This window comes from Rissa tridactyla, unplaced genomic scaffold (genome assembly GCF_028500815.1).
Source record: "Rissa tridactyla isolate bRisTri1 unplaced genomic scaffold, bRisTri1.patW.cur.20221130 scaffold_663, whole genome shotgun sequence".
Classification (NCBI taxonomy): Eukaryota; Metazoa; Chordata; class Aves; order Charadriiformes; family Laridae; genus Rissa; species Rissa tridactyla.
Window position 1 is genome coordinate 1 of NW_026529874.1, and position 27,879 is coordinate 27,879.

At 63.0% G+C, this 27,879-nt stretch overlaps 3 protein-coding genes across 4 annotated transcripts; 2 read left to right on the forward strand and 1 right to left on the reverse strand.

Moving 5' to 3' along the window:
* Nucleotides 1-6,294, reverse strand: HNRNPA1 (heterogeneous nuclear ribonucleoprotein A1). Its single transcript, XM_054187713.1, is given in 12 exon segments — nt 1-97; nt 271-333; nt 440-562; nt 1,978-2,143; nt 2,145-2,152; nt 2,345-2,416; nt 2,680-2,772; nt 2,881-2,973; nt 3,061-3,271; nt 3,402-3,548; nt 3,838-3,954; nt 6,185-6,294. Coding segments are annotated over 11 exon segments (1,101 nt in total). The 5' UTR covers nt 6,200-6,294; the 3' UTR covers nt 1-97; nt 271-277.
* A 352-nt stretch (nt 6,295-6,646) lies between these two features.
* Nucleotides 6,647-13,260, forward strand: CBX5 (chromobox 5). Of its 2 annotated transcripts, none has more exons than XM_054187711.1 (5): nt 6,647-6,789; nt 9,509-9,664; nt 9,730-9,916; nt 12,825-12,922; nt 13,055-13,259. In XM_054187711.1, exons 2-5 carry the CDS (start codon nt 9,528-9,530, stop codon nt 13,203-13,205), a joined length of 573 nt encoding a protein of 190 aa, XP_054043686.1. In that variant the 5' UTR covers nt 6,647-6,789; nt 9,509-9,527; the 3' UTR covers nt 13,206-13,259. The 2 variants fall into 2 exon arrangements, with proteins under 2 accessions (XP_054043686.1, XP_054043687.1); XM_054187712.1 differs by lacking the exon at nt 6,647-6,789 and adding an exon at nt 6,897-7,003 and having other exon boundaries at nt 13,055-13,260.
* Nucleotides 13,261-14,178: 918 nt separating this feature from the next.
* SMUG1 (single-strand-selective monofunctional uracil-DNA glycosylase 1) lies at nt 14,179-17,158 on the forward strand. The gene is made up of 3 exons (XM_054187709.1): nt 14,179-14,309; nt 15,381-15,695; nt 16,604-17,158. Exons 2-3 carry the CDS (start codon nt 15,399-15,401, stop codon nt 17,156-17,158), a joined length of 852 nt encoding a protein of 283 aa, XP_054043684.1. The 5' UTR covers nt 14,179-14,309; nt 15,381-15,398.
* The last annotated feature ends 10,721 nt before the right edge of the window (nt 17,159-27,879 follow it).

Genomic DNA, 27,879 nt, shown 5'->3' on the forward strand with positions numbered 1-27,879 from the left:
CCCCGCCACGGCTGTCAGTGGCCCGAGTTCCCAACTGGTGTCACCTGCAGCTCCCCTGTCCCTTCTCTGGCTCGCCTCTCCCGCTAAGCTTTGTTTCCTGTTGAATAATAGGGAATATAAAGTTAATCTAACTGCGCCCCCCACCCCCCCCCCCCCCCGCCTCCTCCCCACCCCTTTTCCAGCCACCGATTTGGTGGTTTTGGTTTTTTTTATTGTTATTTTCTGTAAGGTTTTTTTTTAACTTGACTAAAAGGGCTGGGCCGGGCTCACCTGGGTGTTAAAACCTCCTGCCGCCGCCGTAGCTGCCGCCGCCGCTCGAGCTGCCGTAGCCGCCTGCGGGAGATGAGGGTCAGGGAAACGCTCACGGAGGGCGGGGGGGGGGGTGGGAAAGGGGATTTGGGGCCACCCAACCTCCCACCACCCCCCCCGGGGGACTCACCGCCGCCGTACGGCCCCGAGCTCCTGCCCCCGAAGTTGCCCCCCTTCATGGGGCCGAAATTAGACGACTGGTTGTTGTAACTGCCGAAATCGTTGTAGTTCCCCCCGCCGCCGAAGTTGCTGCCTGGAGTTGGGGGGGGGGGAGACGGGGGGGGGACACACAGACAAAAAAAAAAAAAGGGAGACAGGGTCAGTGTGGGGCAGGGGGAGGCACCTGAGGGTGCCAAGGGGGGGTCTGGAGGTACCCCATAGCTGGTGAGGGAGTTTAATGGGGAGCCCAGAGGCCAAGGGGGGGTTAAGAGGGAGCCTGGAAGAATTGGGAGCTGGCGGCGGGGGGGGGGGTAGTTAATGGGGAGCCCAACGGCACCTGGGGGTCTTGGAGTGATTTAAAGGGGGACCCTGGGGGCACCCCATGGCTGGGGGGGGTTCAATGGGGAGCCCAGAGGCCAAGGAGAGGGTTAACAGGGAGCCTGAAGGCACCTGAGGATTTGGGGGCGGGGGGGGGGTCGTTAATGGGGAATCCAGAGACACCCAGAAGACTTGGGGTGATTTAAAGGGGAGCCCGGGGGCACCCCACGGCTGGGGGGGAGTGTTGGGTGCCCAGAGGGAGCCCAGAGGGACCCAGTGGGCAGGAGACTGCCTAACTGGGAGCCCAGAGGCCAAGGGGGGTGGCTAACGGAGCCTGGAGGCACCCGTCGAATTGGGGGGGGGTTTAATGGGGAGCCCAGTGCACCCCACAGCCAGAGGGGAGTTTAACTGGGAGCCCTGAGACACCTGAGGAACTGGGGGGAGTTTAATGGGGAGCCTGGCGGCACCCCATGGTTGGGGGGCAGAGGGGGGAACTTAACAGTGAGCCCAGAGGGACCCAGGGGACTGGGGGTGATTTAAGGGGGAGCCTGGGGGCACCCCACGGCGGGGCGCCGGGGGGTTTAACGGGGACCCCAAGGAAAGGGGAGTTTACGGGGGAGCCTGGAGGCACCTGAGGAATTTGGGGGGGCCAGTTAGTGGGAGCCCAGAGGCACCCAGGGGACTGGGGGTGATTTAAGGGGGAGCCTGGGGGCACCCCATGGCTGGGCGGCTGTTTAATGGGGAGCCTGGGGGGACCCCATGGTCGAGGGGAGGATTTAACAGTGAGCCCAGGGGCACCCAGGGGACCAGGGGTGATTAAAAGGGGACCCTGGGGGCACCCCATGGCTGGGGGGTGTTTAACGGAGACCCTGGGGGCACCTGAGGAATCTGGGGGGGGGGGGGTGTTAATGGGGAGCCCAGAGGAACCCAGGGGCATGGAAGGGGGGGGGGGGAGGTTAACTGGGAGCCCAGAAGCACCCCATTTCTGGGGGCAGTGTCACGGGGAGCCCACAGGCACTGGGAGCTTTGGGGGATTTCACAGGGAGCCCAACAGCCTGGGGGGGGGGTTAACCGGGAAACTAGAGACAGCTGAGGAACTTGGGGGGCGGCGGGGGGTTAACTGGGAGCCTGGAGTCACCCCACAGCCCAGAGGGGATTTAGGGGGGTGGAGCAGGGGGGGGTGTGTCTGACCTGTGCCAGCTTCAGAAAGGCCGTTCCGCACGGCCAGCGCGGGTCCCCGGGCGGGACGCCGTCCTCCGCTGCCGCCGCCGAAGCCCCCCCCGCCATTATTATAGCCGTCGTAGGTGCTGCTGCCGCCGTAGCCCCGGTTGCCGCCGGAGTAGCCGGGGCCGCTGCCCGCCGTAACCTGGGGGAGAGGAAGGAGGGCGCTGAGGTCCAAGGGCCGCCCCGGGGGGCGCGTGGGGGCCGGGCTCCGGGTTCGGCAGGGCGGCGGGCTCCGTCCGGTGTCTGGGCCGGGCCACGGGGCCGGCTGGCGTCCTCGGCGAGCGGCTGGGCGCGTTGGCCGCTGCCCGTCGGAGAAATCCCGCTCTGGCCTTACCGTCATTGCCAAATCCATTATAGCCGTCTCCGCCGCCGCCATAACCGCCACCGCGGCTGCCACCAAACCCACCTGAAAAGAACAAACCGTTGTGGTTCAATCCGTCCACGCGGGGCCGGGCGGTTTAAGAGCTGGCGGAGAGAAAAGTTCGGGGTGCCGAAATCCCGGCGTGGAGGGAGGAGAAGCGGTGCTCTGGCCGGGCCGAGGGGGGGCCGGGAGCCGGAGCGGTGGCAGCCGGAGCGGCGGCGGCGTTTTGGCTAAGTTTTGAGCTGCGTCTGGAGCCGGCGGCGTCCCTTGGGGCTGGCAGCCGGAACGGGTCCCTCCGAACCACTTACCACGGCCGCCGAAGTTGCCGCCGCGACTGAAGTTGTCGTTACCGCCGAATCCGCCTCCGCGGCCGCCGCCGAAATTCCCGGAACCGCTGCGGCCTAGGAGAGGGGGCGGAGGAGGGGGACAGCCTTTAGGAACAGCACAGGCAGCGGGGTCTAGCGGCAGCTCGGGGCGGGGGGGAGGCGGGGGTCGAGCCGTCCGCTCACCTCTCTGGCTGGCTGAGGCGCTGGCCATCTCCTGCTTGGAGAGGGCTTTCCGCACCTCGCAGTTGTGCCCGTTCACAGTGTGGTATTTCTGAACTGCAGGGAGAAAAGGGGGGAGGATTTAGGGGACGGGGGCACAAAAGCGGGTGCCCCCCCCCCCCTTCCGGCGCACACTGGACTTACTGACTATCTTGTCGACGGAGTCGTGGTCGTCGAAGGTGACAAAGGCGAAGCCCCTCTTCTTGCCGCTGCCGCGGTCCGTCATGATCTCGATGACTTCGATTTTGCCGTATTGGCCAAAATAGTCTCTCAAGTGATGCTCCTCTGTGTCCTCCTTGATGCCGCCCACGAAGATCTTCTTGACTGTGAGGTGGGCGCCGGGCCGCTGGGAGTCCTGCGGGAAGACGGCGGCGTGGATTTGGGGTCGTGGTAGCCCCCATCGTCCCCCCAAACCCCCCATCGTCCCCCAAATTCACTGTCTGGTGGGGTCTGAGCCCCCCAGGATGGTCCCGGCTCCTCCCTACCTCTCTGGATACGGCCCTCTTTGGTTCAACGACTCTGCCGTCCACTTTGTGCGGCCGGGCATTCATGGCGGCGTCGACTTCTTCCACCGAGGAGTACGTGACGAAGCCGAAGCCTCGTGAGCGTTTGGTGTTGGGGTCCCTCATCACCTGGGAGGATACAAACACGTCAGGGTACAGTCGGAAGCCCCCCAAGAAGGCAGCAGCCCCCCCTCCATGGGGATGGGGGCTCTTTTCCCTCAGCTCCTCTACCTCTCGCTCCTGCCCTCGCAGCCGCAGAGCAGCCGCTTTCCTCCTTACCCGCATCGTTACCCCTCAAAACCCATCAGTGCTGGGTCACCGAGGGCTGTGATTTGTCACCCACCCCCCCCTGCTCCGGGAGGTGCTGGGGGCAGAGAGGAGGAGGTGGGGGGCACAGCGGGGGTCTGGGGGGTCTTACCACGCAGTCGGTCAGGGTGCCCCATTGCTCGAAGTGGCTGCGGAGGCTCTCGTCTGTGGTTTCAAAGCTGAGGCCGCCGATGAAGAGCTTGCGGAGCTGCTCGGGCTCCTTCGGAGACTGCGGGGGGGGAGGAGGTGACAGCGGGGTGAGGGCGGGGAGGACGACAGACCCCCCCCGTCCCCCAGCTCCACAGACACTCTGCCCCCCCCAACCTCCTACGTGGGATCCCTTCGTATTCTCCCAGCTCCAGGGGACCCTGTCACCCCAAAATGTCCCCCCCAGGACTGCCTTGCACCCCCCGCAGCCCATGGGGACCCTGTCACCCCAAAATGCTCACACCCCCCCCAGCTCCAGGAGGCTCTGTCACCCTAAAATGCCCCACCAGGACTGCCTCACACCCCCCAGCTCCAGAGAGGCCCTGTCACCCCAAAATGCCCCCCACCTAGGACTGCCTCGCACCCCCCCCAGCTCCAGGGAGGCCCTGTCACCCCCAGCCCCCCCCTCACTGGACCCTCTGCACTCTGTCATATCTGGCTTCAGCCCTGAAGAAGCCCCACCGCCCCAAATCCCTCTCTGTGGGGCCCCCCTGCTCTCCTCCAGCCCTGGGGGGTGGGACTTTCATACCCAGGCTCCCCCCCCCAGTGCTCTCCTCAGCTCTAGGGGGACCCTGCCCCCCCTCTGCCCCCATCTAGGGGCTTGCCCAGACCCCCCAAGACCCCCAGTGCCAACCCATGGGGCTGCACGGGCCCCAGGGAGACCCTGGGGACCCCAGACTCCATTTATGGGGCAGACCAGGGTCTGTGAGCCCCCAGCTCCAATCTGTGGGGCTGCCTGTTCCTTCCAGGGGCCTGAGACCCCCAACACCAATCTGTGGGGCTATCCAGGTCCCAAAGGGACCCTCAGCCCCCCCCTTAACCCCATCTGTGTCACTGCCCTGGCCCCAAAGGAACTCTGAGCCCTCCCACTGTCCATCTGTGGGGCAGTGCAGGCCCCCCAAGCTCCCCTCAGCCCAAATCTGTGGGGCTACCCAAGCCTCAAGGAGATCCTAAACCCTTCCAGGCCCCATCTGTGGGGCAATCCAGGCCCCAAAGGGATCCTGATCCCCAAAGGGATCCCCCAAAGGGATCTCGAGCCTCCCCCCCGGCCCCATTTGCGGGGTTGCCCTGGCCAGAAAGGGACCCTCGAGTCCCCCCCGCCCCGTTTTTGGGGACACCCAGGCCTGAAAGAGATCCCCGAGTCCTCCCACCCCCCATCTGTGGGGAGACCCAGGCCCCCCAAGCCCGCCCTGGCCCCCATCTTTGGGGCTACCCATGGATGCTGAGCCCCCCCAGCAGCCATCTGTGGGGCCACCGAAGTTCAAAAGGAACCCCGGACCCCCCTATCCCTCATCTGTGGGGCCAGCCAGGCCTGTGAGCCCCCCAGGCCCCATCTTTAGGAGCACCCGGCCCGAAAGAGAGCTTGAAGCCCCTCCATCCCCTATTTGTGGGGCCAGCCAGGCCTCAAATGGACCCCGAAGCCCCCCCCCCAACCCTCATCTGTGGGGCCGCCCAGGCCCCTGAGCTCTCTTCAGAGGAGCCGACCAGGACCTGAAAGGCCCCAGAGCCCTCCCTCCGCCATCTTCAGGGCCACCCAGGCCTGAAAGGCAGCTCGAAGCCCCTCCATCCCCTATTTGTTGGGCCACCCAGGCCTCCGAGGCCCCCCACACCCCATCTTCAGGGCCACCGAAGCCCGTGAGCCGCCCACAGGAACCATCTTTGGGGCCACCCAGGCCCGAAAGGCAGCTCGAAGTCCCTCCGTCCCCCATCTTTGGGGCCGCCCAGCCCCGAAAAGGGCTCCGAAGTCCCCCCGCCATCCCTCATCTGTGGGGCCAGCAGCATCCCGCGTCCCCCCAGCCCCATCCGTGGGATGACCAGATCCCCATCGGTGCCCGCTCCCCGCGGTGACCCCCCCCCGCCCCCGCGTTGTTGTGTGTGTGTCCCCGTCCCCCCCCTCCCCGACCTCGGCCCTGCGCATGCGCGGCGCCGCCGCGGCCGCCATCGCCCACCCGAGCACAAAGGCGCGCACGTGGCCCCGCGCGCGCGGGGCGCCGCGGCGGGGAAGCGGGGGGGAAGGGGGAAGCAGCGGCGCGCGGGCGCGCGCGGGGGCTGCGCATGCGCCGCCCGGACCCCCCGGCGCGCGGCCGGCGGGCGGCGCCTGCGCAGTGGGCGGCGGGCGGGAGGCGCGCGCAGGCGCGGTGCGCGCGGGCGGCCCGCGCGGCGGCGAGCGGGGCCGGCGGGGGCGGGGAAGGCCGCGGCGGGCGGCGGGGGCCGGCGGGGGGCGGCGGGGGCCGGGCCGGCGAGGCCCTTACCTCGGACTTGGCCATGGCGGCGGCGCGGGGCTGGGCGGGCGGGTCGGCGGGCGGCTCCGCGCGCGATGCTGCCTCCGCGAGGCGCCGACACAGAAAGGGGCCGAGCGACGCGAGCGCCGCCGCCTCACTCCGCCGCCCCCGCCGTCCGCCCGCCCCCAGGCCGCTCCCATTGGGTGGCCCCGCCCGCCCACAGCCCCCGCGACGCCTCCCATTGGGCGGTGGGGCCGAGCGGCGCCGTCGCATTGGCGGCGCCCGGACGCTCCGCCCACGCTGCCGACGGCGATTGGCCAGAGCGGGGGAGGTCCCGCCTCCGCGCCTCACTGATTGGGTGAGGCCGGCGCGGCCCCGCCCTGCGCCGTTTTTCCCGCTCCGGCCCGGAGACTCCCCGACGCTCCTCCGATTGGCTCATCCGCCGGCGGTCCCGCCTCACGCCTCCTTCTCATTGGCTAGCGCCGCGGCTCGGCCGCTCCCATTGGCTGGCGCGGCCGTTCCTCAGCGCGGCCCAGCGGCGAGCGGCGGACGGCAGCAGCAGGACGCGGCGGGGCCGCGGCGGCGAGTCCCGGTGGCGGCGGCGAGGAAGGGCCGCCCGCCCGCCGGCGCCCAAGGTGGGCCTAGCTCGGCGCATGCGCAACGCGAGGCTGTGGGGGAATGGCGGGAGGGGGGAGAGGAGGAGGAGGGCGGGCGGACGCATGCGCGTAGAGCGGCCGTCGGCGCCTGCGCGCTGCGGGCGGTTTTGGCGGGCGGAGCGCGGAGCAGCGGCTCGGAGGGGGCGGCTAGACCGCGGCGGACGAGCCCGCGCCGAAGCCGCTCCCCGCCCCGGTAACGGCGGCGGGCGGCGGATGAATGGCGCGGGGGGGGGGGGCGGGATGGGCAAGCGCGCCGGCCAATAGCGGCGCGGGAGGGGCGGGACGGCGCGGGGAGTGACGGGCGGGCGGGCCAACGGCGGCGGGAGGGGGGAGGAGGAGGGGCGGCGGCGAGCGGCGGCGCGCTCAGCCAATCAGCGAGCTGGCGCTGCGATCCTGCCGACCAATGAGGAGAAGCGGCGCGCTGCTAGCCCCGCCTCCGCGGCCCGTTCCTCCGGGCAGTGCCGGGCACCGGCACCGGGATCCGCGCCCCGGGGCGGGGGAGCCGCGACAGGCCGCTCCCAGCCAAAACGGCTGGTTTTTTGCCTCGAAACGGCGCTTTTTGCCTCGAAACGGCGGGTTTTGCCTCAAAACAGCAGTTTTTGGGCGTCAAAACGGCGCTTTTTGTCTTAAGGCAGCAGCTTTTGGGCCTCAAAACGATGCTTTTTGCCCCAAAAGAGCATTTTTTTGCGTCAAAACGGTGCTTTTTGCCTCAAAAGAGCGCTTTTTTTTGCCTCGCAACGGCGCCTTTTGCCTCAAAACGGCGCTTTTTGTCTTAAAATAGCCTTTTTTTTTTGCCTCGAAACGCCACTTTTTGCCTCGAACCAGCACTTTTCCCCTCAAAACAGCGCCTTTTCCCTCAAAACTGGAGCTTTTTATCTCAAAACGGCGCTTTTCTTTTGTTCCTCCCGGGCTCCCACATGCGGCTTTAGGGATGCAACGCCCCGGGGCTCCATCCCCATCCTTTTTACACCCAAACTTCTCCTTTTTACGCCCAAAACTGCTCCTTTTTCCCCCAAGTCCATCCCTTTTACACCCAAAATCTCCCTTTTTACACCCAAAACCACCGCCTATAAATCACGCCAGTTTGGGCCTTCGCTGACGGGGAACGGCAGAGGATGAGGAATTTCCTGGCTCCATCAGGTTTTTTTTTTTTAAGGGTGAATTTAAAAAAACCCGCTAAACTCAAGGCTTAAAAAACCACGCATTTTGGCTGCGTGCCTTAAAACCTGTTATGTTTTTAAACCCCTGGGGTTTTAACCTGGGCTTCGCTGTAAAGCAGCAAACTCACCCCAAAATACGGGGAGCGGGGGGGTCTCCCCTTGTTTTCCCCCCCCACCCCTTTTTAATTCCCCTTTAAATCCCCTAAAAAGTTGGGAAGGCTTTAATCGCCGTGTTATAAATTGGTGGGAAATCAGGCTTTTCCACCAAATCATTTCCCTGTGCCTAGTCCACACCGTTTTTAGGGGTTTTAACCCAAATTCCATTTTCCTGTGCCAAAACCCTCACCGTTTTTAGGTGGTTTCACCCAAATTCCATTTTCCTGCACCTAAATCCCTACTGGTTTTAGGGATTTTAACCCAAATTCCATTTCCCTCTGCCTAAATCCCCACTATTTTTAGGGGGTTTAACCCAAATTACATTTCGCTGTGCCTAAACCCCCACTGTTTTTAGGAATTTTAACCCAAATTTGGGGATTTTGACACAAATTCCATTTCCCTGTGCCTAAATCCTCACTGATTTTAAGGGTGTTAATCCAAGCTACGTTTCCCCGTGCCTAAACCCTGACCGTTTTTAGAAGTTTTAACCCAAATTCCATTTCTCTGTGCTGAAATCCTCCCCGTTTTTTAGGAGTTTTAATCCAAATTATGTTTCACTCTGCCTACATCCTCACTGTTTTCAGGGGGTTTAACCCAAATTCCATTTCCCTGTGCCAAAAACCCCACTGTTTTTAGGGGTTTTAACCCAAATTCCATTTCCCTGTGCCTAAAGCCCCACCGTTTTTAGGGGATTTAACCCAAGTTCCATTTCCCTGTGCCTAAACCCTCACCGATTTTGAGGAGTTTTAACGCAAGTGCCATTTCCCTCTGCCTAAATTAGGGGGTTTAACCCAAATTCCATTTCCCATGTGCCTAAATCCCCACTGTTTTTGAGCATTTTAACCCAATTTCTATTTCCTGTGCCTAAATCCCCACCATTTGGGGGCATTTTAACCCAATTTCTATTTCCCTGTGCCCAAACCCTCGCCGTTTTGAGGCATTTGAACCCAATTTCTGTTTCTCTGTGCCTAAATCCCCACCATTTGGGGGCATTTTAACCCAATTTCTATTTCCCCGTGCCCAAACCCTCGCCGTTTTGAGGCATTTTAACCCAATTTCTGTTTCTCTGTGCCTAAATCCCCACCATTTGGGGGCATTTTAACCCAATTTCTATTTCCCCGTGCCCAAACCCTCGCCGTTTTGAGGCATTTTAACCCAATTTCTGTTTCTCTGTGCCTAAATCCCCACCATTTGGGGGCATTTTAACCCAATTTCTATTTCCCCGTGCCTAAACCCCCGCCGTTTTTCGGCGTTTTAACCCAAATTATGTTGGGAGGCGCTGCCTCCTTCCCCGCCGTCTCTTGTTTTTCGGGGTTTGGGGGGTGGCGGGTGGCAGGGGGTCCCCAATAACCCCCCCCGCCGTGTCCGTCCCCCCCCCCCAGGACCTGTGGGCGCTGCGCTATGGGCAAGAGGAGCAAGCGGGCAGCCGACAGCTCGTCCTCGGGAGACGAGGAGGAGTATGTGGTGGAGAAGGTGCTGGACCGGCGCGTGGTGAAGGGCCAGGCCGAGTACCTGCTCAAGTGGAAGGGCTTCTCCGAGTAAGTACCGCTGGGGACAGGGGACGGTGACGATGACGACGATGATGATGGTGATTTGGTGACAGGGAACACAACACTTGGGAGCCGGAGAAGAACCTGGATTGCCCGGAGCTGATCTCGGAGTTTATGAGGAAGTATAAGAAGATGAAGGAGGGCGACGGGAACAAACCACGGGAGAAGGCAGAGGGTGCCAAGAGGAAAGGAGGGCTGGGCGCCGGCGGGGACGACATCAAGGCCAAGAAGAAGAGGGAGGTGAGAGGGGGGCACCCAGGGGTGGGGACGGGCACCCTGGGATGGGGACAGGCACCTGCCATCCCCACCATGGGGATGGGCACACAGGGATGGGGACAGGAACCCAGGGATGGGGACAGGCACCTCCCATCCCCATCATGGGAATGGGCACACAGGGATGGGGACAGGAACGCAGGGATGGGGACGGGCATCTGGCCATGGGGACAGGAACCCAGGGATGGGGACAGACACCCAGTGCCCCTCACCCAGGGATGGAAACGGGCACCCAGTGTCCCCAGGATGGGGACAGGAACCCAGGGATGGGGATGGGCACCCAGCATCCCTGGGATGGGGACAGGCACACAGGGATGGGGATGGGCACCTGGCCATGGGGACAGGAACCCAGGGATGGGGACAGATACCCAGTGTCCCTGTGATGGGCACAAGCACCCAGGGATGGAAACGGGCACCCAGTGTCCCCAGGATGGGGACAGGCATCCAGGGATGGGGACAGGAGCCCAGGGATGGGGATGGGTACCTGCCATCCCCACCATGGGGACAGGCACACAGGGATGGGGACAGGCACCCAGTGTCCCTGCGATGGGGATGAGCACCCAGGGACGAGGGCAGGCACCCCATGTCCCTGTGATGGGGACAGGCACGTGGCCATGGGGACAGGAACCCAGGGATGGAGGCAGGTGCCCAATGTCCCCAGGGATGGGGACAGGCACGCAAGGATGGGGACAGACACCTGGCCATGGGGACAGAAACCCAGGGATGGAGGCAGGCACCCAATGTCACCAGGATGGGGACAGGCACCCAACATCCCTACGACGGCGATGGACATCCAGCCGTTGTTACCAACCCGGCGTCCCTCCCTGGTCACCCTCCGGTCCCGGGGAGGGTCCCAGTCTCTGTGACAAGTTCCCAGGTGCCAGCTCAAGCTGGCGCTTCCGCAGAGGGACCCCCACCCTGATCCCAGTGACACCCGTCCCACCCAGTGCCCCAGCCCCAGTCCAGCCCCTTCATTCTGGTCACGATCTCCCTTCCTGGGTCTCGCTGTCACCTCCGACCACCTCCTGAGGTGACCTCACTCCCTTGGAATTGTGTCCTTGGTCCTTATCTCCCGGGTGGCTGCAGCCCACTCCCAGTTCCCAGCCGGTTCCCAGTTCCCAACCGTTCCTGGATTCCCAGCTGGGGCGTTATTGCGGCTCGGGCTGGGGCAGCTCCTGCGCCCGGGGGCTGTGGCACCAGCGCTGCCAGCGTGGGGGAGGCCACCCACGGGCAGATAACGGCTCATCGGGCTGCGGCTGTGATAGCGCGGGGAGGGGCAGCGGGCCGTGGGAACGGGTACCCAGGGATGGGGACAGACACCCGGCCATGGGGACAAATACCAAAAGTTCCCGGGATGGGGACAGGCAGCCAGAGACGGGGACAGGCACCTGGTCATGGGGACAGGCAAAAAATGTCCCCAGGATGGCGACAGGGAGCCAGGGATGGGGACAGACACCAAATGTTCCCAGGATGGGGACAGGCGGTCAAGGATGGGGACAGACACCAAGTGTCCCCAGGATGGGGACAGGCGGCCAGGGATGGGGACAGACACCAAACATTCCTGGGATGGGGACAGGTACCTGGTCATGGGGACAGGCACCAAATGTTCCCAAGATGGGGACAGGTGGCCAAGGATGGGGACAGGCACCAAACATTCCCGGGATGGGGACAGGCACCCAGGGATGGGGACAGACACCAAAAGTCCCTGGGATGGGGACAGGCAGCCAGGGATGGGGACAGGCACCTGGTCATGGGGACAGGCACCAAATGTCCCCAGGATGGGGACAGGCAGCCAAGGATGGGGACAGACACCAAATGTCCCCAGGAGGGGGACAGGCAGCCAGGGATGGGGACAGGCACCTGGTCATGGGGACAGACACCCAACATCACTGTTATGGGGACAAGCACCCAATGTCCCTGGGATGGGGACAGGCACCTGGCCATGGGGACAGGCACTCCAAGTCCCCGTGATGGGGACAGGCACCTAGTGCCACCACGATGGGGACAAGCAACCAGTGCCACCACGGCTGGGACAGGCACCCAGGGATGGGGACAGGCACCCAGTGTCAGTGCAGCGGGGATGGGTGCCCAGTGCCACCACAGTTGGGATGGACACCCAGGGATGGGGACAGGCACCCAGTGCCACCACGGTTGGGATGGGCACCTCGTGATGGGGATGGTTGCCCAGTGCCACCATGACGGGGACAGTCACGCAGTGCCACCATGGCTGAGACGGGCACCCAGGGCTGGGGACAGGCACCAAATGTCCCCAGGATGGGGACAGGCAGACAGGGATGGGGACAGGCACCTGGCCTTGGGGACAGGCACCCAAAGTCCCCATGATGGTGACAGGCACCCAGGGATGGGGACAGGCACCCAGTGTCCCTGTTATAGGGACAGCCACCTGGCCATGGGGACAGCCACCCAAAAGTCCCTGTGATGGGGGCAAGCACCCAGCCATGGGGACAGGCACCTGGCTATGGGGACAGCATCCCTGGGATGGTGACAGGCACCCAGTGCCACCGCGGTTGGGATGGGCACCTGGTGATGGGGACAGGTGCCCAGTGCCACCACGATGGGGACAGTCACCTAGTGCCACCATGGCTGGGATGGGCACCCAGGGCTGGGGACATGGGGACAAGCACCCAGGGATGGGGACAGGACCCAGGGATGGGGACAGGCACCCAGTGCCACCCCATAAGGCTGGCACCAACCACTGGTGCCAGCATGGAGAGGATGTCCCCAACCCTGTCACCTCCAACCGTCACAAACCGGGGCTGTAACCCCCTCTGCCCCCCCGCAACGTGACCACGCCCCCAAAAAATCCCTTTTTTTTCACCCAAAATTCCCTTTTTCCCCCCCACCGAATCCACAGAGCAACGACATCGCCCGGGGCTTCGAGCGGGGGCTGGAGCCCGAGAAGATCATCGGTGCCACCGACTCCTGCGGGGACCTCATGTTCCTCATGAAGTGGTGAGGCCACCTGCCTGTCCCCAAGGCGGGGAGGGGGTGGTGGGGGGGGGGGGTGACAACCCCCTTTCTGTGTCCCCTGACCCCCCCCCTCCCGATATTTTTGTGTGTGTGTGATTGTGTGTGTGTCCCCAGGAAGGACACGGACGAGGCCGACCTGGTGCTGGCCAAGGAGGCCAACCTCAAATGTCCCCAAATTGTCATCGCCTTCTACGAGGAGCGGCTGACCTGGCACGCGTACCCCGAGGACACGGACGGCAAAGAGCGTGACCCCCCCAGGAGCTAAGGGCCCCCCCTGTACATAGCCCCCCTCCCCCCCATCATCCTGTGTCGTGTCCCCCCCCCCCCCTCAATGTCCCCAAGGGCCACCCTGCCCCCTCCCCACAGCTTTGGGGGCAGGGGAGGGGACAGTCCTGCCCTGGGGTGGGGGGGGAGAAGGGGAACATGACGTTCTCTTTGAGGGGGTCTAAAGGGGGGGGTGCCCCCCACATTCCCCCCCCCACCCTGAGGGGGGTGTGGGGCAGTTTGGGGGGGGGGGGGGGGAGGGCGGCCCCATTTTTTTGCTGTTTTTTCTAAGGTTTGGTGTTTTTAGCCAGGGCCCCCCCGGGGGTGTCCCCGTGTCCCCATGTCGTCCCCCCCATCCCGTGTCCGTCCCCCCCCCCCTCGTATTTGCTTCCAATAAACGGTCACTTTTCAGGAGCTGCCGCTTCGGGGGGGGGGGGGATGTGAATGGGGGGGGGGGGGGGGGGGGGGCAGTGTCCCCAGTATGTCCCAGTTCACCCCCAGTACCGGCTCAGAGTGGGACCTCGGGTAGGGGCCCCCACATTCCAGGGGGACCTAGGAGTGTCGCCCCCCCCCCCAAGAAAGGGGGGGGGTTCAGCGCTGTCGCCCCCCGCCCCGAGCAGCGGGCGGGGCCCGGACGCCTGGGTCCCCTCTGGCGCCACCTGGTGGGCGCGAGGCGACGCTGCAGCGGGGGGGGGGCCGACATTGCGGGGACACACACACACACACACCGGGGGGGGGGGGGGTGACACCGCGGGGGGGGGGGGGATTGGGGACCGCCCCCGCCAGGGGTCGCTCTTGCGCCGCCGCAGCCCGCGTCGGGAGGGGGCGTGGTCGGGGAGGGGGCGTGGTTTCACGAGGCCACACCCCTCGCGCCACGCGCGTTCGCGCCCCACACGCAGGGGGTGGGGGGGAACCGCAAAGCATCGTGGGAAGCCCCGCGCAGACAAAGGGCCCGGCCCCGCCCACCCCCGCGCGCGGGGCACGCCGGGAAAGGGGGCGTGGCCCGGCGGACTCCAGCTCCCGGCAGGCGCTGCGCGCCGGGTCAGAGGTCAGGGGGCGGGGCGCGGCTGGGTGGCGGTGGGGCCCGGCGCGTCGCGGAGCACAGGTAGGCCCAGGAGGGGCGGCGTGACGTTATAGGGTGTCGAGTGACGTCATTAGGGGCGGGGGGCTGTGGGACGGGGGAGTGAGGGCCGGGGGGTAGGGTCGGGCGTGGGGGGCAGCGAGGGGCCCCCGGGGGAGGCAGGACCGGGGGCGAGGTGGGCCCTGAGGGGCAGGAACGCGCTGTGTGGCAGGTAGGGGTTCGGGGGGGGGGGGGGGGGCAGGTCAGGGTTAGGGGGCCCTGGGGGGGGCAATTGGGGTGCTCTGGGGGTGCAGGGCTGCTCTGGGGGGCAGTTGGGGGGCACAGGGCTGGGGAGGGGGCACAGCTGGGGGGCCCTGAGGGGCAGGACAGTGCTGCGGGGCAGTCAGGGGTTCGGGGAGGGGTAGGAGAGGGTTAGGGAGAAAGTTAGGGGGCCCTGGGGGCACAGGGCTGTGGTAGGGGTGGAGGTTAGGGGGTTCTGGGGGGTAATTGTGGGGTCTGGGGGTGTAGGGCCCAGGCAGGGGGGGCAGCTGGGGGCCCTGGGGATGCAGGGGATGGGGCAGAGTGGTGCTGGGACTCTTCCTTCCCCCTCTCCGAGCTGGGGGGGTCGGCACAGGTCGCCCCCTGACCTCCACCCCGGCCACGGGCCCCTCCCCGGGGGCGTGGCCCTGTCACCTACCTGGGGGCTGCTCTGTCACCCATCCAGGGCCTGGCCGTGTCACCCCTGGGGACTGGCCTGTCACCCACCCAGGGACTGGCCCTGTAACACCTGGGGGCTGCCCTGTCACCCACCCGGGGGCGGGCCCTGTCACCCCTGGGGGCTGCTCTGTCACCCACCCGGGGCCTGGCCCTGTCACCCCTGGGGGCTGCCCTGTCACCCACCCGGGGGCGGGCCCTGTCACCCCTGGGGGCTGCTCTGTCACCCACCCGGGGCCTGGCCCTGTCACCCCTGGGGGCTGCTCTGTCACCCACCCGGGGCCTGGCCCTGTCACCCCTGGGGGCTGGCCTGGTCACCCACCCGGGGCCTGGCCCTGTCACCCCTGCGGACTGGCCCTGTCACCCCTAGGGGCTGCTGTCACCCATCTCTCCCCTCCGCAGGCACCAGGCGATGGCAGCATGGAGGGGACGGTGACAGAGCCGGTGCCGGTGCAGGTGGCAGAGGAGGAAGAAGAGGAGGAGGAGGATGATGAGGAGGAGGAAGGCCTGGCGGGACGGTTCCTGCGGCTGGAGCGGGAGCAGAACGCGCTGCTGCGGGAGCTGCCGCCCTTCGGGGACCCCGTCAGCCACGTCTACCACCCCCTGGACTACGCCTGGGAGCCCCACTGCGACTTCGTGCGCCGCTACTGCCGCACCCCAAAACGCGTCCTCTTCCTCGGCATGAACCCCGGCCCCTTCGGCATGGCCCAGACCGGGGTGCGGCACCGAGGGGGGGCCCGGCGGGGGGGCACAGACGAGGCTGGGGGTGTTTGTAGGGTGGCTGGGGGACAGGGTGTGTGCACCCCGTGTGCCCCCACAGAACCAAAGGGGGGGAAACTGAGGCATGGGGGTGCTCGTGGGGTGCCCAGGGGGTCCCAATCCACCTCCATGGGGCCTTAGGTGAGGGAAACTGAGGCACAGGGGTGCCGAGGGGCTACTGCGTGCTGTCCCTGTCCGTCCCCATTGAGCCCCAGACGAGGGAAACTGAGGCACAGACGAGGCTGGGATGGGGCTGGGTACGTTTTTAGGGTGGCTGTGAGTGGGGGACTGCCTTTGTGCACCCCGTGTGCCCCCACAGAGCTAAAGGGGGGGAAATTGAGGCACAGGGGTGCTTGTGGGGTGTCCACGGGGTCCCAGTCCATCTCCGTGGGGCCTCAGGAGAGGGAAACTGAGGCACAGGGGTGCACAGGGCATCCCAGTCCATCCCTGTGGGGCCTCAGGCGAGGGAAACTGAGGCACGGGGGTGCTCGTGGGGTCCCTGGGGTTCCCAGCCCTTCCCCGTAGGGCCTCAGGCAAGGGAAACTGAGGCACGGGGGTGCTCGTGGGGTCCCTGGGGTTCCCAGCCCTTCCCCGTAGGGCCTCAGGCAAGGGAAACTGAGGCACGGGGGTGCTCGTGGGGTGCCTGGGAGGTCGCAGCCCGTCCCCGTGGGGCCTCAGGCGAGGGAAACTGAGGCACGGTGACAGCTGGGTTTGCTCCAGGGTTGTTTTGGGGTGACCATTCCCCAAGGTGCCCCCAAACCACCCCCCCCCCACAACTCCAGTGGAGGGGAAATCACACCCGGTGGTGGGGGGGTGCGTGTGTGACAGCAACAACCCCCCCCTGACCCCCTTTCCCCGTCTCGCAGGTCCCCTTCGGAGAAGCCTGGCACGTGCGGGAATGGCTGCGGGTCGTCGGGGGGGTGAAGAAGCCGCCCTCGGAGCACCCCAAGCGCCCGGTGCTGGGCCTGAGCTGCCGCCGAGCCGAGGTGAGCGGCGCCCGCTTCTGGGGGCTGGTCCGCACCCTCTGCCCGGACCCCCACCTCTTCTTCCGCCACTGCTTCGTCCACAACCACTGCCCCCTCCTCTTCCTCGCCGCCAGCGGCCGCAACTTGCCCCCCACCGAGTTGCCCCCCGCCACCCGCGACCGTTTGATGGGACTCTGCGACCGGGCGCTGGCGCGAGCCGTGGGGCTGCTGGGCGTGGGGCTGGTGGTGGGCGTGGGGCGTTACGCCGAGCGGAGGGCACGGCGAGCCCTGGCAGGCGCCGGCCTGGCCGTCCGCGTCGAGGGGTTACCCCATCCCTCGCCCCGAAACCCCCGCGCCAACCGGGGCTGGGAGGAACTGGCCAAAGCGCGGCTGGGTGAACTGGGGGTGCTGGAGTTGTTGGAGGAGGAGAGGGGGGCGGCTGGGGGGGGGAAGTGAGGGGGGGATGGAGCCGTGCCTCGGTTTCCCCAGTTGGGGGCTGATTTAGGGCACCTTTAGGAGGTGGAGGATGGATCCGTGCCTCAGTTTCCCCAGTTGGGAGCTGGTTTAGGGCACTTTTATGAGACGGAGAATGGATCCGTGCCTCAGTCTCTCCCATTGAGAGCAAGGCTGGGGTTTGGGGGGGTGGGTTAATGGGTCCGTGCCTCAGTTTCCCCAGTTTGGAGGCGGAGGATGGATCCGTGCCTCAGTTTCCCCAGTTGGGAGCTGGTTTAGGGCACTTTTATGAGATGGAGAATGGATCCGTGCCTCAGTTTCCCCCACTGAGAGCAAAGCTGGTGTTTGGGGGGGGGGTGGTTAATGGCTCTGCGCCTCAGTTTCCCCTCCCAGGACCAAGCCCGGCATCTCATTTTTCAGGAGTGGATGGATCCGTGCCCCAGTTTCCCCAGTTGGGAACTGGTTTGGGGCACCTTTAGGAGGTGGAGGACGGCTCCGTGCCTCAGTTTCCCCACTGAGAGCAAAACGGGGTCCCCTCGCGCAGGGACGAGGGCGTGATCCATCCACCCCCCACCCCCCTGTGCCTCGGTTTCCCCTTGCCGTGGGGCAGATTCTGGCGGGGGGGGGGGGGGGGGCCCGCCAGCAGCCTCCAGTCTCCCCAGTTTAACCAGTTTAACACTAAGCAGCCTCTCAGGGAAGGCGAGGTGCCGCATCCCCGCTGGGGGTGTTGGCCCCGTGCCTCAGTTTCCCCCACGAGGCACCTGGGGGCCCCGGGCTCGGTCCCTCCCCGCCCCCCCCCAGCTTTTTGGGGCTCCCCGCACTTTTCTTCCCCTTCGAATGGCCCATTTGGGGGTTTTTAGGGTATTTTTTTTAAGCTATTTAACCCCAGTGGCCCTGCTCGCTCTTGGCGACAGGGGAAACTGAGGCACGGGGACGTCCCCCCGGGGGGGGGGGCGGGGACACAGGACGTGCAGGGGCTCCCTGGGAGTGGGGGGGGGGGGGCTGGCGCCTGTCCCCGTGCCTCAGTTTCCCCTGCCGGCAATAAACGCTGCGTCCTGCGGGGCCGCGGCCTCCGCCTCCTCCTTGGGGTGACGTCCCGGGGGGGGGGGGGTCCCCTGGGTGGTCTTTGCTGTGGGCTCAAGGCACCCACGGGTTTGGGGGTGCGGGGGGGGGAGAATTTAACCAGATTGGGGGGGGGCGGGGTACACCCCGGTTTGGGGGGGGCAGGGTGGGGGGATAATCAGATTTGGGGGTGGGTGGGCGTTCCCCCCTGATTTGGGGGGGCGGGGGGGGTACACCCCGGTTGGGGGGGGCAGAGGGGGGGAATTAACTGGATTTGGGGGGGGCGGGTTGGGGGGACAGTCAGATTTGGGGGTGTGGGGGGGGTACACGCTGATTTGGAGGGGCAGGGTGGGGGGTACACCCCGGTTTGGGGAGGGGGGGGGATTTAGCTGGATTTGGGGGTGCAGGTGGGAATATACCAGATTGGGGGGGGGCGGGGGGGGGTACACTCTGATTTTGGGGGGGCGAGGGGGGGTTACACCCCGGTTTGGGGGTGCGGGGGGGGGGGGTGTTACACCCCTCCTGCCCCCCAAGGACTGATTTAACCCCCATGGGGTATTTTGGGGGGGCTCCTGGGTTCTCCCCCCCCCCCCCCGAAATCTGCCAGAGGACCCAGGTGGGGGGTGCTGGGGGGGGGGGCTGCAACCTGGGGGGTGCAGGGAGACAACCCCCCCCATCCTGCACCCCCAAATCGCCCCCCCCCCCAGCCCTCTCCTGTCCTCCAAAGGGCCTGGGGGGGGCCCCGTCACCCCCAGGGGACACCCCTGTCCCCCAGCTTGCGGTGGGGGGCGGGGGGGCTGAATTTCTGCCCCCCCCTCCCCGCCTCGGTTAATGATCTTGGTAATTAATTTGGCTGTTAATGAAACGGCGGCTTTACGGTAAGAGGGGGGACACGGTGTGGGGTGGGGGGGGGGGACAGGGGGGACATGAGGGCTCGGGGGGGGACAAGGGGAAGTCAGGGGCTTGGAGGGGGGGACAGGGGGGCTTGGGGGGGACACAGGGGACCTGGGGGCTCGGGGGTGGTGCACGCGGGGGACACGGCGGGGAGGGACGGGACACGGGAGCTTGGGGGGGGACACGGGGATAGAGGGGACCTGGGGGCTCGGGGGGGGGGACACGGTGGGGGGGGACAGACACAGGGGGCATGGCGGACACAGGGGCTTGGAGAGGGGGACGCAGGGGACATGGGAGCTTGGGGGGGGGGACAAAGGGGACACGGGGACTATTAGGGGGGGACAAGGGGGACACGGGGCTTGGAGGAGGGGACGAGGGGGCTTGGGGGGGGTGACACAGGGGACACGGGAGCTTTGGGGGGGGACAAGGGGGACACGGGGCTTGGGGGGGGGGGGACAAGGGGGCTCAGGGGGGACACGGGGACCTGGAGGGGGACTCGGGGGCAAGGCCACCCACTTGCCCCCCCCCCCCCTCCCCGGGGTACCAACCCCCCAACCAGCACCTCCATGGAGGGATGGAGTGGGATGGGATGGGATGGGATGGAGGAGGGATGGGATGGAGGAGGGATGGGATGGAGGAAGGATAGGATGGGATGGGATGGGATGGGATGGGATGGGATGGAATGGAGAGAGGAAGGGATGGAGAGAGGAAGGGATGGGATGGAGGGAGTATGGGATGGGAAGGGATGGGGATGTAGATGGAGGGATGGGAATGGGGTGTGGATGGAGGTACGGGGATGGGGTGGGGATGGAGCAATAGGATGGGGATGGGATGGGGTGGAATGGGATGGAGGGAGGATGGGATGGAGACGTGGGATGGGATAGAGGAATGGGATGGAGGGAGGGTGGGATGGGAATGGGATGGAGGGAGGACGGGGATGGGAATGGGATGGAGGGAGGATGGGGATGGGGTGGGGATGGGATGGAGGGAGTATGGGATGGGAAGGGATGGGGATGTAGATGGAGGGATGGGAATGGGATGTGGATGGAGGTACGGGGATGGGGTGGGGATGGAGCAATAGGATGGGGATGGGATGGGGTGGAATGGGATGGAGGGAGGATGGGATGGAGACGTGGGATGGGACAGAGGAATGGGATGGAGGGAGGATGGGGATGGGATGCGATAGAGGGAGGATGGGATGGAATGGGGAAGGGATGGGGATGGGATGGAGGGATGGGGATGGGATGGGGATGGTGGGATGGGGATGGGATGGGGATGGAATGGGCTGGAGGGAGGATGGGAAGGGCTGGGGGTCGTTAGCGGCTCCCGCCAGGCTCTGGGCTGGCTCGGAGCGCGGATGGAATCCAGGGAGGGGGTTTGGCACCGACCCTCATCCGGAGGGTGGGAAAACGGAGGGATGGAGGAAGGGACAGATGGAGGGAGGGAGGGATGGATGGTCAGATGGACGGAGGAATGGAGGGACGGATGCATGGACGTGCAGTGGGATGGATGCAGGGACCCAGACCATGGATATGTAGGTTGCATGGATGCACGGAATGCCCAGACAGATGGATGGACGTCCACGCAGGGACGGGGCAGGAGAGGAGGGGACAGGGACGAGGACAGGGACAGGGCGTCTCGGCACCGGCAGCCCTGGAGCGGGGCCCACGGTCCCGTCTCCATCTGTCCATGGAACACAGGGATAATCCCAAAGACGGGAAGATAAAACAGCGGGAGAGACAGATCCCGCCGGACGGACAGACGGACACGGCACCGCGTCCCCACCCGCCTGCCTTTGGGGTAAAACACCCTTTTTTTCTTCTCCCTACAGGACATTCCCGATGGGAAGCAGCCGGTTTATTCCCTCTTTTCCTCCCCTCATTCCTGGGATCCCTGTGACCGGAGGGGGGTGGATTCGGCAGCGCCTGGAGCCACTCGGCAGGTTCCGCTTTTTATTGAATTACTTTAAATAAAATCGAAAAAAAAAAAAGGGGGGGAAAAACCGAAGAGAAGAGAAATTCTGGGAAGCGAAAGGCTCCGGATTTGTCCCCGGGAATAAATGGGCATCTCCGGCTCCGGCCTTCCTCCTCCTCTTCCTCCTCCTCCTGACCAGCGGCGGGGGGAGGATTTACGGCCCTTCCCGGGACCGTGGGGGGTGTTTATGGGGATGTGGGGGGCGGGAGGTGTCGCTCGCTGCCCTATAGGTCCCATGAGTACCATGTAGGTGCCCTATAGGGACCACAGACACCCTATGGGTACCATATAGGTGCCCTATAGGTCCCATGAGTACCATGTAGGTGCCCTGTAGGGACCACAGACACCCTATGGGTACCATATAGGTGCCCCATAGGTCCCATGAGTATCATGTAGGTGCCCTATAGGGACCACAGACACCCTATGGGTACCATATAGATGCCCTATAGGTCCCATCAATACCATATAGGTGCCCTATAGGTCCCATGAGTATCATGTAGGTGCCCTATAGGGACCACAGACACCCTATGGGTACCATATAGGTGCCCTATAGGTCCCATGAGTACCATGTAGGTGCCCTATAGGGACCACAGACACCCTATGGGTACCATATAGGTGCCCTATAGGTCTCATGAGTACCATGTAGGTGCCCTATAGGGACCACAGACACCCTATGGGTACCATATAGGTGCCCTATAGGTCCCATGAGTACCATGTAGGTGCCCTGTAGGGACCACAGACACCCTATGGGTACCATATAGGTGCCCCATAGGTCCCATGAGTATCATGTAGGTGCCCTATAGGGACCACAGACACCCTATGGGTACCATATAGATGCCCTATAGGTCCCATCAATACCATATAGGTGCCCTATAGGTCCCATGAGTATCATGTAGGCGCCCTATAGGGACCACAGACACCCTATGGGTACCATATAGGTGCCCTATAGATCCCATGAGTACCATATAGGTGCCCTATAGGGACCACAGACACCCTATGGGTACCATATAGGTGCCCCATAGATCCCATGAATACCACGTAGGTCCCCTATAGGTCCCATGAAAACCATATAGATGCCCTATAGGTCCCATGAATACCATGTAGGTGCCCTATAGGGACCACAGACACCCTATGGGTACCATATAGGTGCCCTATAGATCCCATGAGTACCACATAGGTGCCCTATAGGTGCCATGAACACCCCGGGAACACCATGTAGGTGCCCTATAGGTCCCACCAACACCCTGCGAGTACCATATAGGTGCCCTATAGGCTCCGTGGCCCGGGGTCCTGGGCCGTACTGGGAGGCGCTGGGCTGTACTGGGAAGTACCGGGAGGTCCTGGCTGTACTGGGAGGCGCTGGGCCGCCGGCGGTGCGGGGAGAAGCCGCTAGAGGGAGGCAGAGAGCTGCGGGCACGGCGCCAGCCCGCCCCGGCCCCGCCACCGCCACGGCCCCGCCACCGGCCCCAGGGGTCCCCCGGAGCCGGGACTGGGATGTGCGGAACTGGGGATGGACAGGGTCGGGATGCTACAGGACTGGGCTGTGCGGGACTGGGATACGCTGGAATCGGGATGCTGCGGGACTGGGATGCTGCAGGACTGGGATGTGTGGGAATGGGATGTGTGGGAACGGGATGCCGTGGGACTTGGATGCTGTTGAATTCGGATGCTGCCGGACTGGGATGGTGTGGAATTGAGATGCTGTGGGATAGGGATGCTGCAGGACTGGGATGTTGCAGGACTGGGATGGCCAGGGCTGGATGTGTGGGAATGGGATGTGTGGGAACGGGATGCCGTGGGACTTGGATGCTGTTGAATTAGGACGCTGCCGGACTGGGATGGTGTGGAATTGAGATGCTGTGGGATAGGGATGCTGCAGGACTGGGATGTTGCAGGACTGGGATGGCCAGGGCTGGGATGTGTGGGAATGGGATGTGTGGGAACGGGATGCCGTGGGACTTGGATGCTGTTGAATTAGGACGCTGCCGGAGTGGGATGGTGTGGAATTGAGATGCTGTGGGATAGGGATGCTGCAGGACTGGGATGTTGCAGGACTGGGATGGCCAGGGCTGGGATGTGTGGGAATGGGATGTGCAGGACTGGGATGAATGGGGTTGGGATGGGACCGTGTGGGGTTGGGATGTACGGGATCAAGATGCTGCAGGACTGGGATGTGTGGGAATGGGATGTGTGGGAATGGGATGTGTGGGAACGGGATGCCGTGGGACTTGGATGCTGTTGAATTAGGACGCTGCTGGACTGGGATGGTGTGGAATTGGGATGCTGTGGGATAGGGATGCTGCAGGACTGGGATGTGCAGGACTGGGATGGCCAGGGCTGGGATGTGTGGGAATGGGATGTGCGGGACTGGGATGAATGGGGTTGGGATGGGACCGTGTGGGGTTGGGATGTACGGGATCAAGATGCTGCAGGACTGGGATGTGTGGGAATGGGATGTGTGGGAACGGGATGCCGTGGGACTTGGATGCTGTTGAATTAGGACACTGCCGGACTGGATGGTGTGGAATTGGGATGCTGTGGGATAGGGATGCTGCAGGACTGGGATGTGCAGGACTGGGATGGCCAGGGCTGGGATGTGTGGGAATGGGATGTGTGGGAACGGGATGCCATGGGACTTGGATGCTGTTGAATTAGGACGCTGCCGGACTGGGATGGTGTGGAATTGAGATGCTGTGGGATAGGATGCTGCAGGACTGGGATGTTCTGGGACTGGGATGTGCGGGGCTGGGATGGGCAGGACTGGGATGTGCGGGACTGGGATGAATGGGGTTGGGATGGGACCGTGTGGGGTTGGGATGTACGGGATCAAGATGCTGCAGGACTGGGACGTGCGGGACTGGGATGTGTGGGAATGGGATGCCATGGCACTTGGATGCTGTTGAATTCGGATGCTGCCGGACTGGGATGGTGTGGAATTGGGATGCTGTGGGATAGGGATGCTGCAGGACTGGGATGTTCTGGGACTGGGATGTGCGGGGCTGGGATGCGTGGGAATGGGATGCTGTGAGACTGGGATACTGTGGAACTGGGATGCTGTGGAATTGGGATGCTGCCAGACTGGGATGTTGTGGAACCGGGATGCTGTGGGAATGGAATGGACAGGGTTGGGATGCTGTGGGAATGGGATGTGCGGGACCGGGATACCCTGGAATTGGGATGCTGTGGGAATGGGATGCTGCGGGACTGGATGGTGTTGGACTGGGATACTCTGGAACTGGGATGCTGTGTAATTGGGATGCTGCCGGACTGGGATGCTGTGGGACGGGGATGCTGCCAGACTGGGATACTGTAGGAATGGGATGCTGTGGGAATGGGATACTGTGGGACTGGGATGGTGTTGGACTGGGATGCTGTGGGAATGGGATGTGTGAGGTTGAGGATGTGCTGGACTGGGATGCTCTGGAATTGGGATGCTGCCGGACTGGGATGGTGTTGGACTGGGACACTTCAGGGCTGGGATGCTGCCGGACTGGGGTGCTGTGGAACTGGGATGCTGCCAGACTGGGATGCTGTGGAACTGGGATGCTGTGGGGTTGAGATGCTGCAGGACTTGGGATGGTGTTGGACTGGGATACTCTGGAACTGGGATGCTGTGGATTTGGGATGCTGCCAGACGGGGATGCTGCGGGACTCGGATGCTGCTGGACTGGGATGCTGTAGGAATGGGATGCTGTGGGAATGGGATGCTGTGGGAATGGGAATGGACAGGGTTGGGATGCTACAGGACTGGGATGTGTGGGACTGGGATACCCTGGAATTGGGATGCTGTGGGACTGGGATGCTGGAGGACTGGGATGTGCAGGACTGGGATGGCCAGGGCTGGGATGTGTGGGAATGGGATGTGTGGGAACGGGATGCCGTGGGACTTGGATGCTGTTGAATTAGGACGCTGCCGGAGTGGATGGGTGTGGAATTGAGATGCTGTGGGATAGGGATGCTGCAGGACTGGGATGTTGGAGGACTGGGATGCTGTCGGACTGGGATACCCTGGAATCGGGATGCTGTGGGACTGGGATGCTGTGGAATTGGGTTGCTGTAGGAATGGATGCTGGGGGACCGGGATGTGCGGGACTGGGATGGTGTGGAATTGGGATGCTGTGGGAATGGGATATGTGGGACTAGGATGTTCTGGGACTGGGATGTGTGGGAATGGGATGCTGCTGGACCGGGATGTTTTGGGACTGGGATGCTGTGGAACTGTGACGCTGTGGGAATGGGATGTGTGGGACTGGGATGTTCTGGGACTGGGATGTGTAGGACTGGGATGCGTGGGACTGGGATGTGCGGGACTGGGATGGTGTGGAATTGGGATGCTACTGGACTGGGATGCGGCGGGACTGGAATGTTGCAGGACTGGGATGTGCGGGACTGGGATGTGTGGGAATGGGATGCTGTGAGACTGGGATACTGTGGAACTGGGATGTGTGGGATTGGGATATGCGGGACTGGGATGTTGTGGAACTGGGATGCTGTGGGAACGGGATGTGCGGGACTAGGATGTTCTGGGACTGGGATGCATGGGAATGGGATGCTGTGGGAATGGGATGCTGTGGGAATGGGATGTGCGGGACTGGGATATTCTGGGACTGGGATGCGCAGGGCTGAGGATTCGGCAGCTTTGGCACCACGGGGACCCCGGGACCACCCCCCCCCCGCTCCCCACCCCTATTTTGGGGCAGAAAAAGGCAAAACGGGGTGTGGGGGGGTGTTTTATGCCCAGCAAAGGGCTGGGGACCCCCAGGATCAGGATCCCACCCCCCCCGCCCCAGCCCTTCCCCACCCCCCCCGCGGCTGCAAATCCCGCCCCCTCCCCCCCAAAAAAAAAAATTTTGGCAAGAAGCTTTTTTCTTCCTCTCTATATTTTATGTCTCTCTTAATTAGATAATTAATCTTTATCGGTTCCTTTTAGGTTTTATTGCTCGCTCCCCCCCCTCGCCCCCCCCCTTCCCCTTCTCCTGCGTCCCAGCTGCTCCGCAGGATTTTCCGAAGAGTTTAAAAAGGAAAATGTGGGTATGAAAAAGGAGGGCGGGGGGGGGGGGATAAAATCAAAATAAAAAATAAAATAAAAACCCTCTTGGAAAAATAATTTCCCTTCTGTTACCGGCGCGAATAAAGCTGGAAGTGGGTAATAAAAAATAAAAAAAAAAAAAAAAGAAGAAGAAAATAGCGCAATACAAGAGACAATAAAAATGTCATTTTTTGTTTTCCCCAATAAAAAAACAGCTCTTTTTTTTCCATTCCCTCCCCCCCCCCCCCCCCCCCCCCCCCGCCCAACTCCTCGCGGAGGCTTTGCCGGAGCCGGGGGGGTTTATTCCCAGTTCCGGCTGCGGTGGGAGCACTGGGAAGGGTGGGAGAGGGAAAAGGAGGAGGAAGGGAAAGGGGGAATAAAGCCTTTTTTGAGGGAAAAGAGACATTTTGGAGGGGAAAAGGCCCTTTTGGAGGGGAAAAAGCTGGTTTAGAGGGAGAGAAGAGGCCCTTTTTGGGGGAAAACAGTCTTTTTGGAGGGGAAAAAACTGCTTTAGAGGGGGGGAAAAGGGCCTTTTAGGGGAAAAAAAAAGATGGTTTAGTGGGAAAACCAGCCCTTTTGGAGGGGAAAAAGCCGGTTTAGAGGGAGAAAAAAGGCCCTTTTAGGGGAAAAATAAGACCCTTTAGAGGGAAAACCAGCCCTTTTGGAGGGGAAAAAGCCGGTTTAGAGGGGGAAAAGCCACTTTAGAGGGGGAAAAAAGACCTTTTAGAGGGAAAAAGAGCCCTTTTAGAGGGAAAAAGAGCCCTTTTGGAGGGAAAACCAGCCCTCTCGGAGGGGAAAAAGCCATTTTAGAGGGGGGGGGAAAGTCCTTTTAGAGGGAAAAGAGACGTTTCCGAGGGGAAAATCCCTTTTGGCGGGGAAAAGGGCATTTCAGATGGGAAAAAAAGGGGCTTTTAGGGGAAAAACAGCCCTTTTAGAGGGGAAAAAAGGCCCTTTAGAGGGGAAAAAGACCGTTTGGAAGGAGGAAAAAAGGCCCTTTGAGGGGAAAAAAAAAAGACCTTTTAGAGGGAAAACCAGACCTTTTAGAGGGGAAAAGGCCCTCTTGGAGGGGGAAAAGCCGTTTTGGAGGGGAAAAAGGCATTTTAGGCAGGGGGAAAAAACCCTTTTAGAGGGAAAACTGCCCTTTTGGAGGGGAAACGGCCCTTTTGGAGGGGGAAAATCCGTTTTAGTGGGGGGAGAAGAGGCCCTTTTTAGGGAAAACCAGCCCTTTTTGGAGGGGAAAAAGCCCTTTCGGAGGGAAAAGAGACATTTTGGAGGGGAAAAAGCCATTTTAGAGGGGGAAAAAAAGCCCTTTTAGAGGGAAAAAGCCCTTCTAGAAGGGAAAAAGATGGTTTAGAGGGAAAACAAAGGCCCTTTTAGGGGGAAAGAAGACCTTTTAGAGGGAAAAACATCCCTTTTAGAGGGGAAGAAGCCCTTTTAGAGGGAAACCAGCCTTTTTGGAGGGGAAAAAGCTGTTTTAGAGGTGGGGAAAAAGCCCTTTTAGAGAGAAAAAAGACCTTTCATAGGGAAAAACAGCCCTTTTGGAGGGAGGAAAAGCCCTTTTAGAGGAGAAAGCCCTTTTGGGGTGGGGGGGGAAGACCTTTTAGAGGGGCATAAAAGCCCTTTTAGGGGGAAAAAAAGACCTTTAGGGGGAAAAGACACCCTTTTAGAGGGAAAACAGCTCTTTTCGAGGTGAAAAAGAGCCCTTTTGACAGAAAAAAAAGCCCCTTTAGGGGGAAAATCGTCCCTTTAAGGGGTGAAATGGACC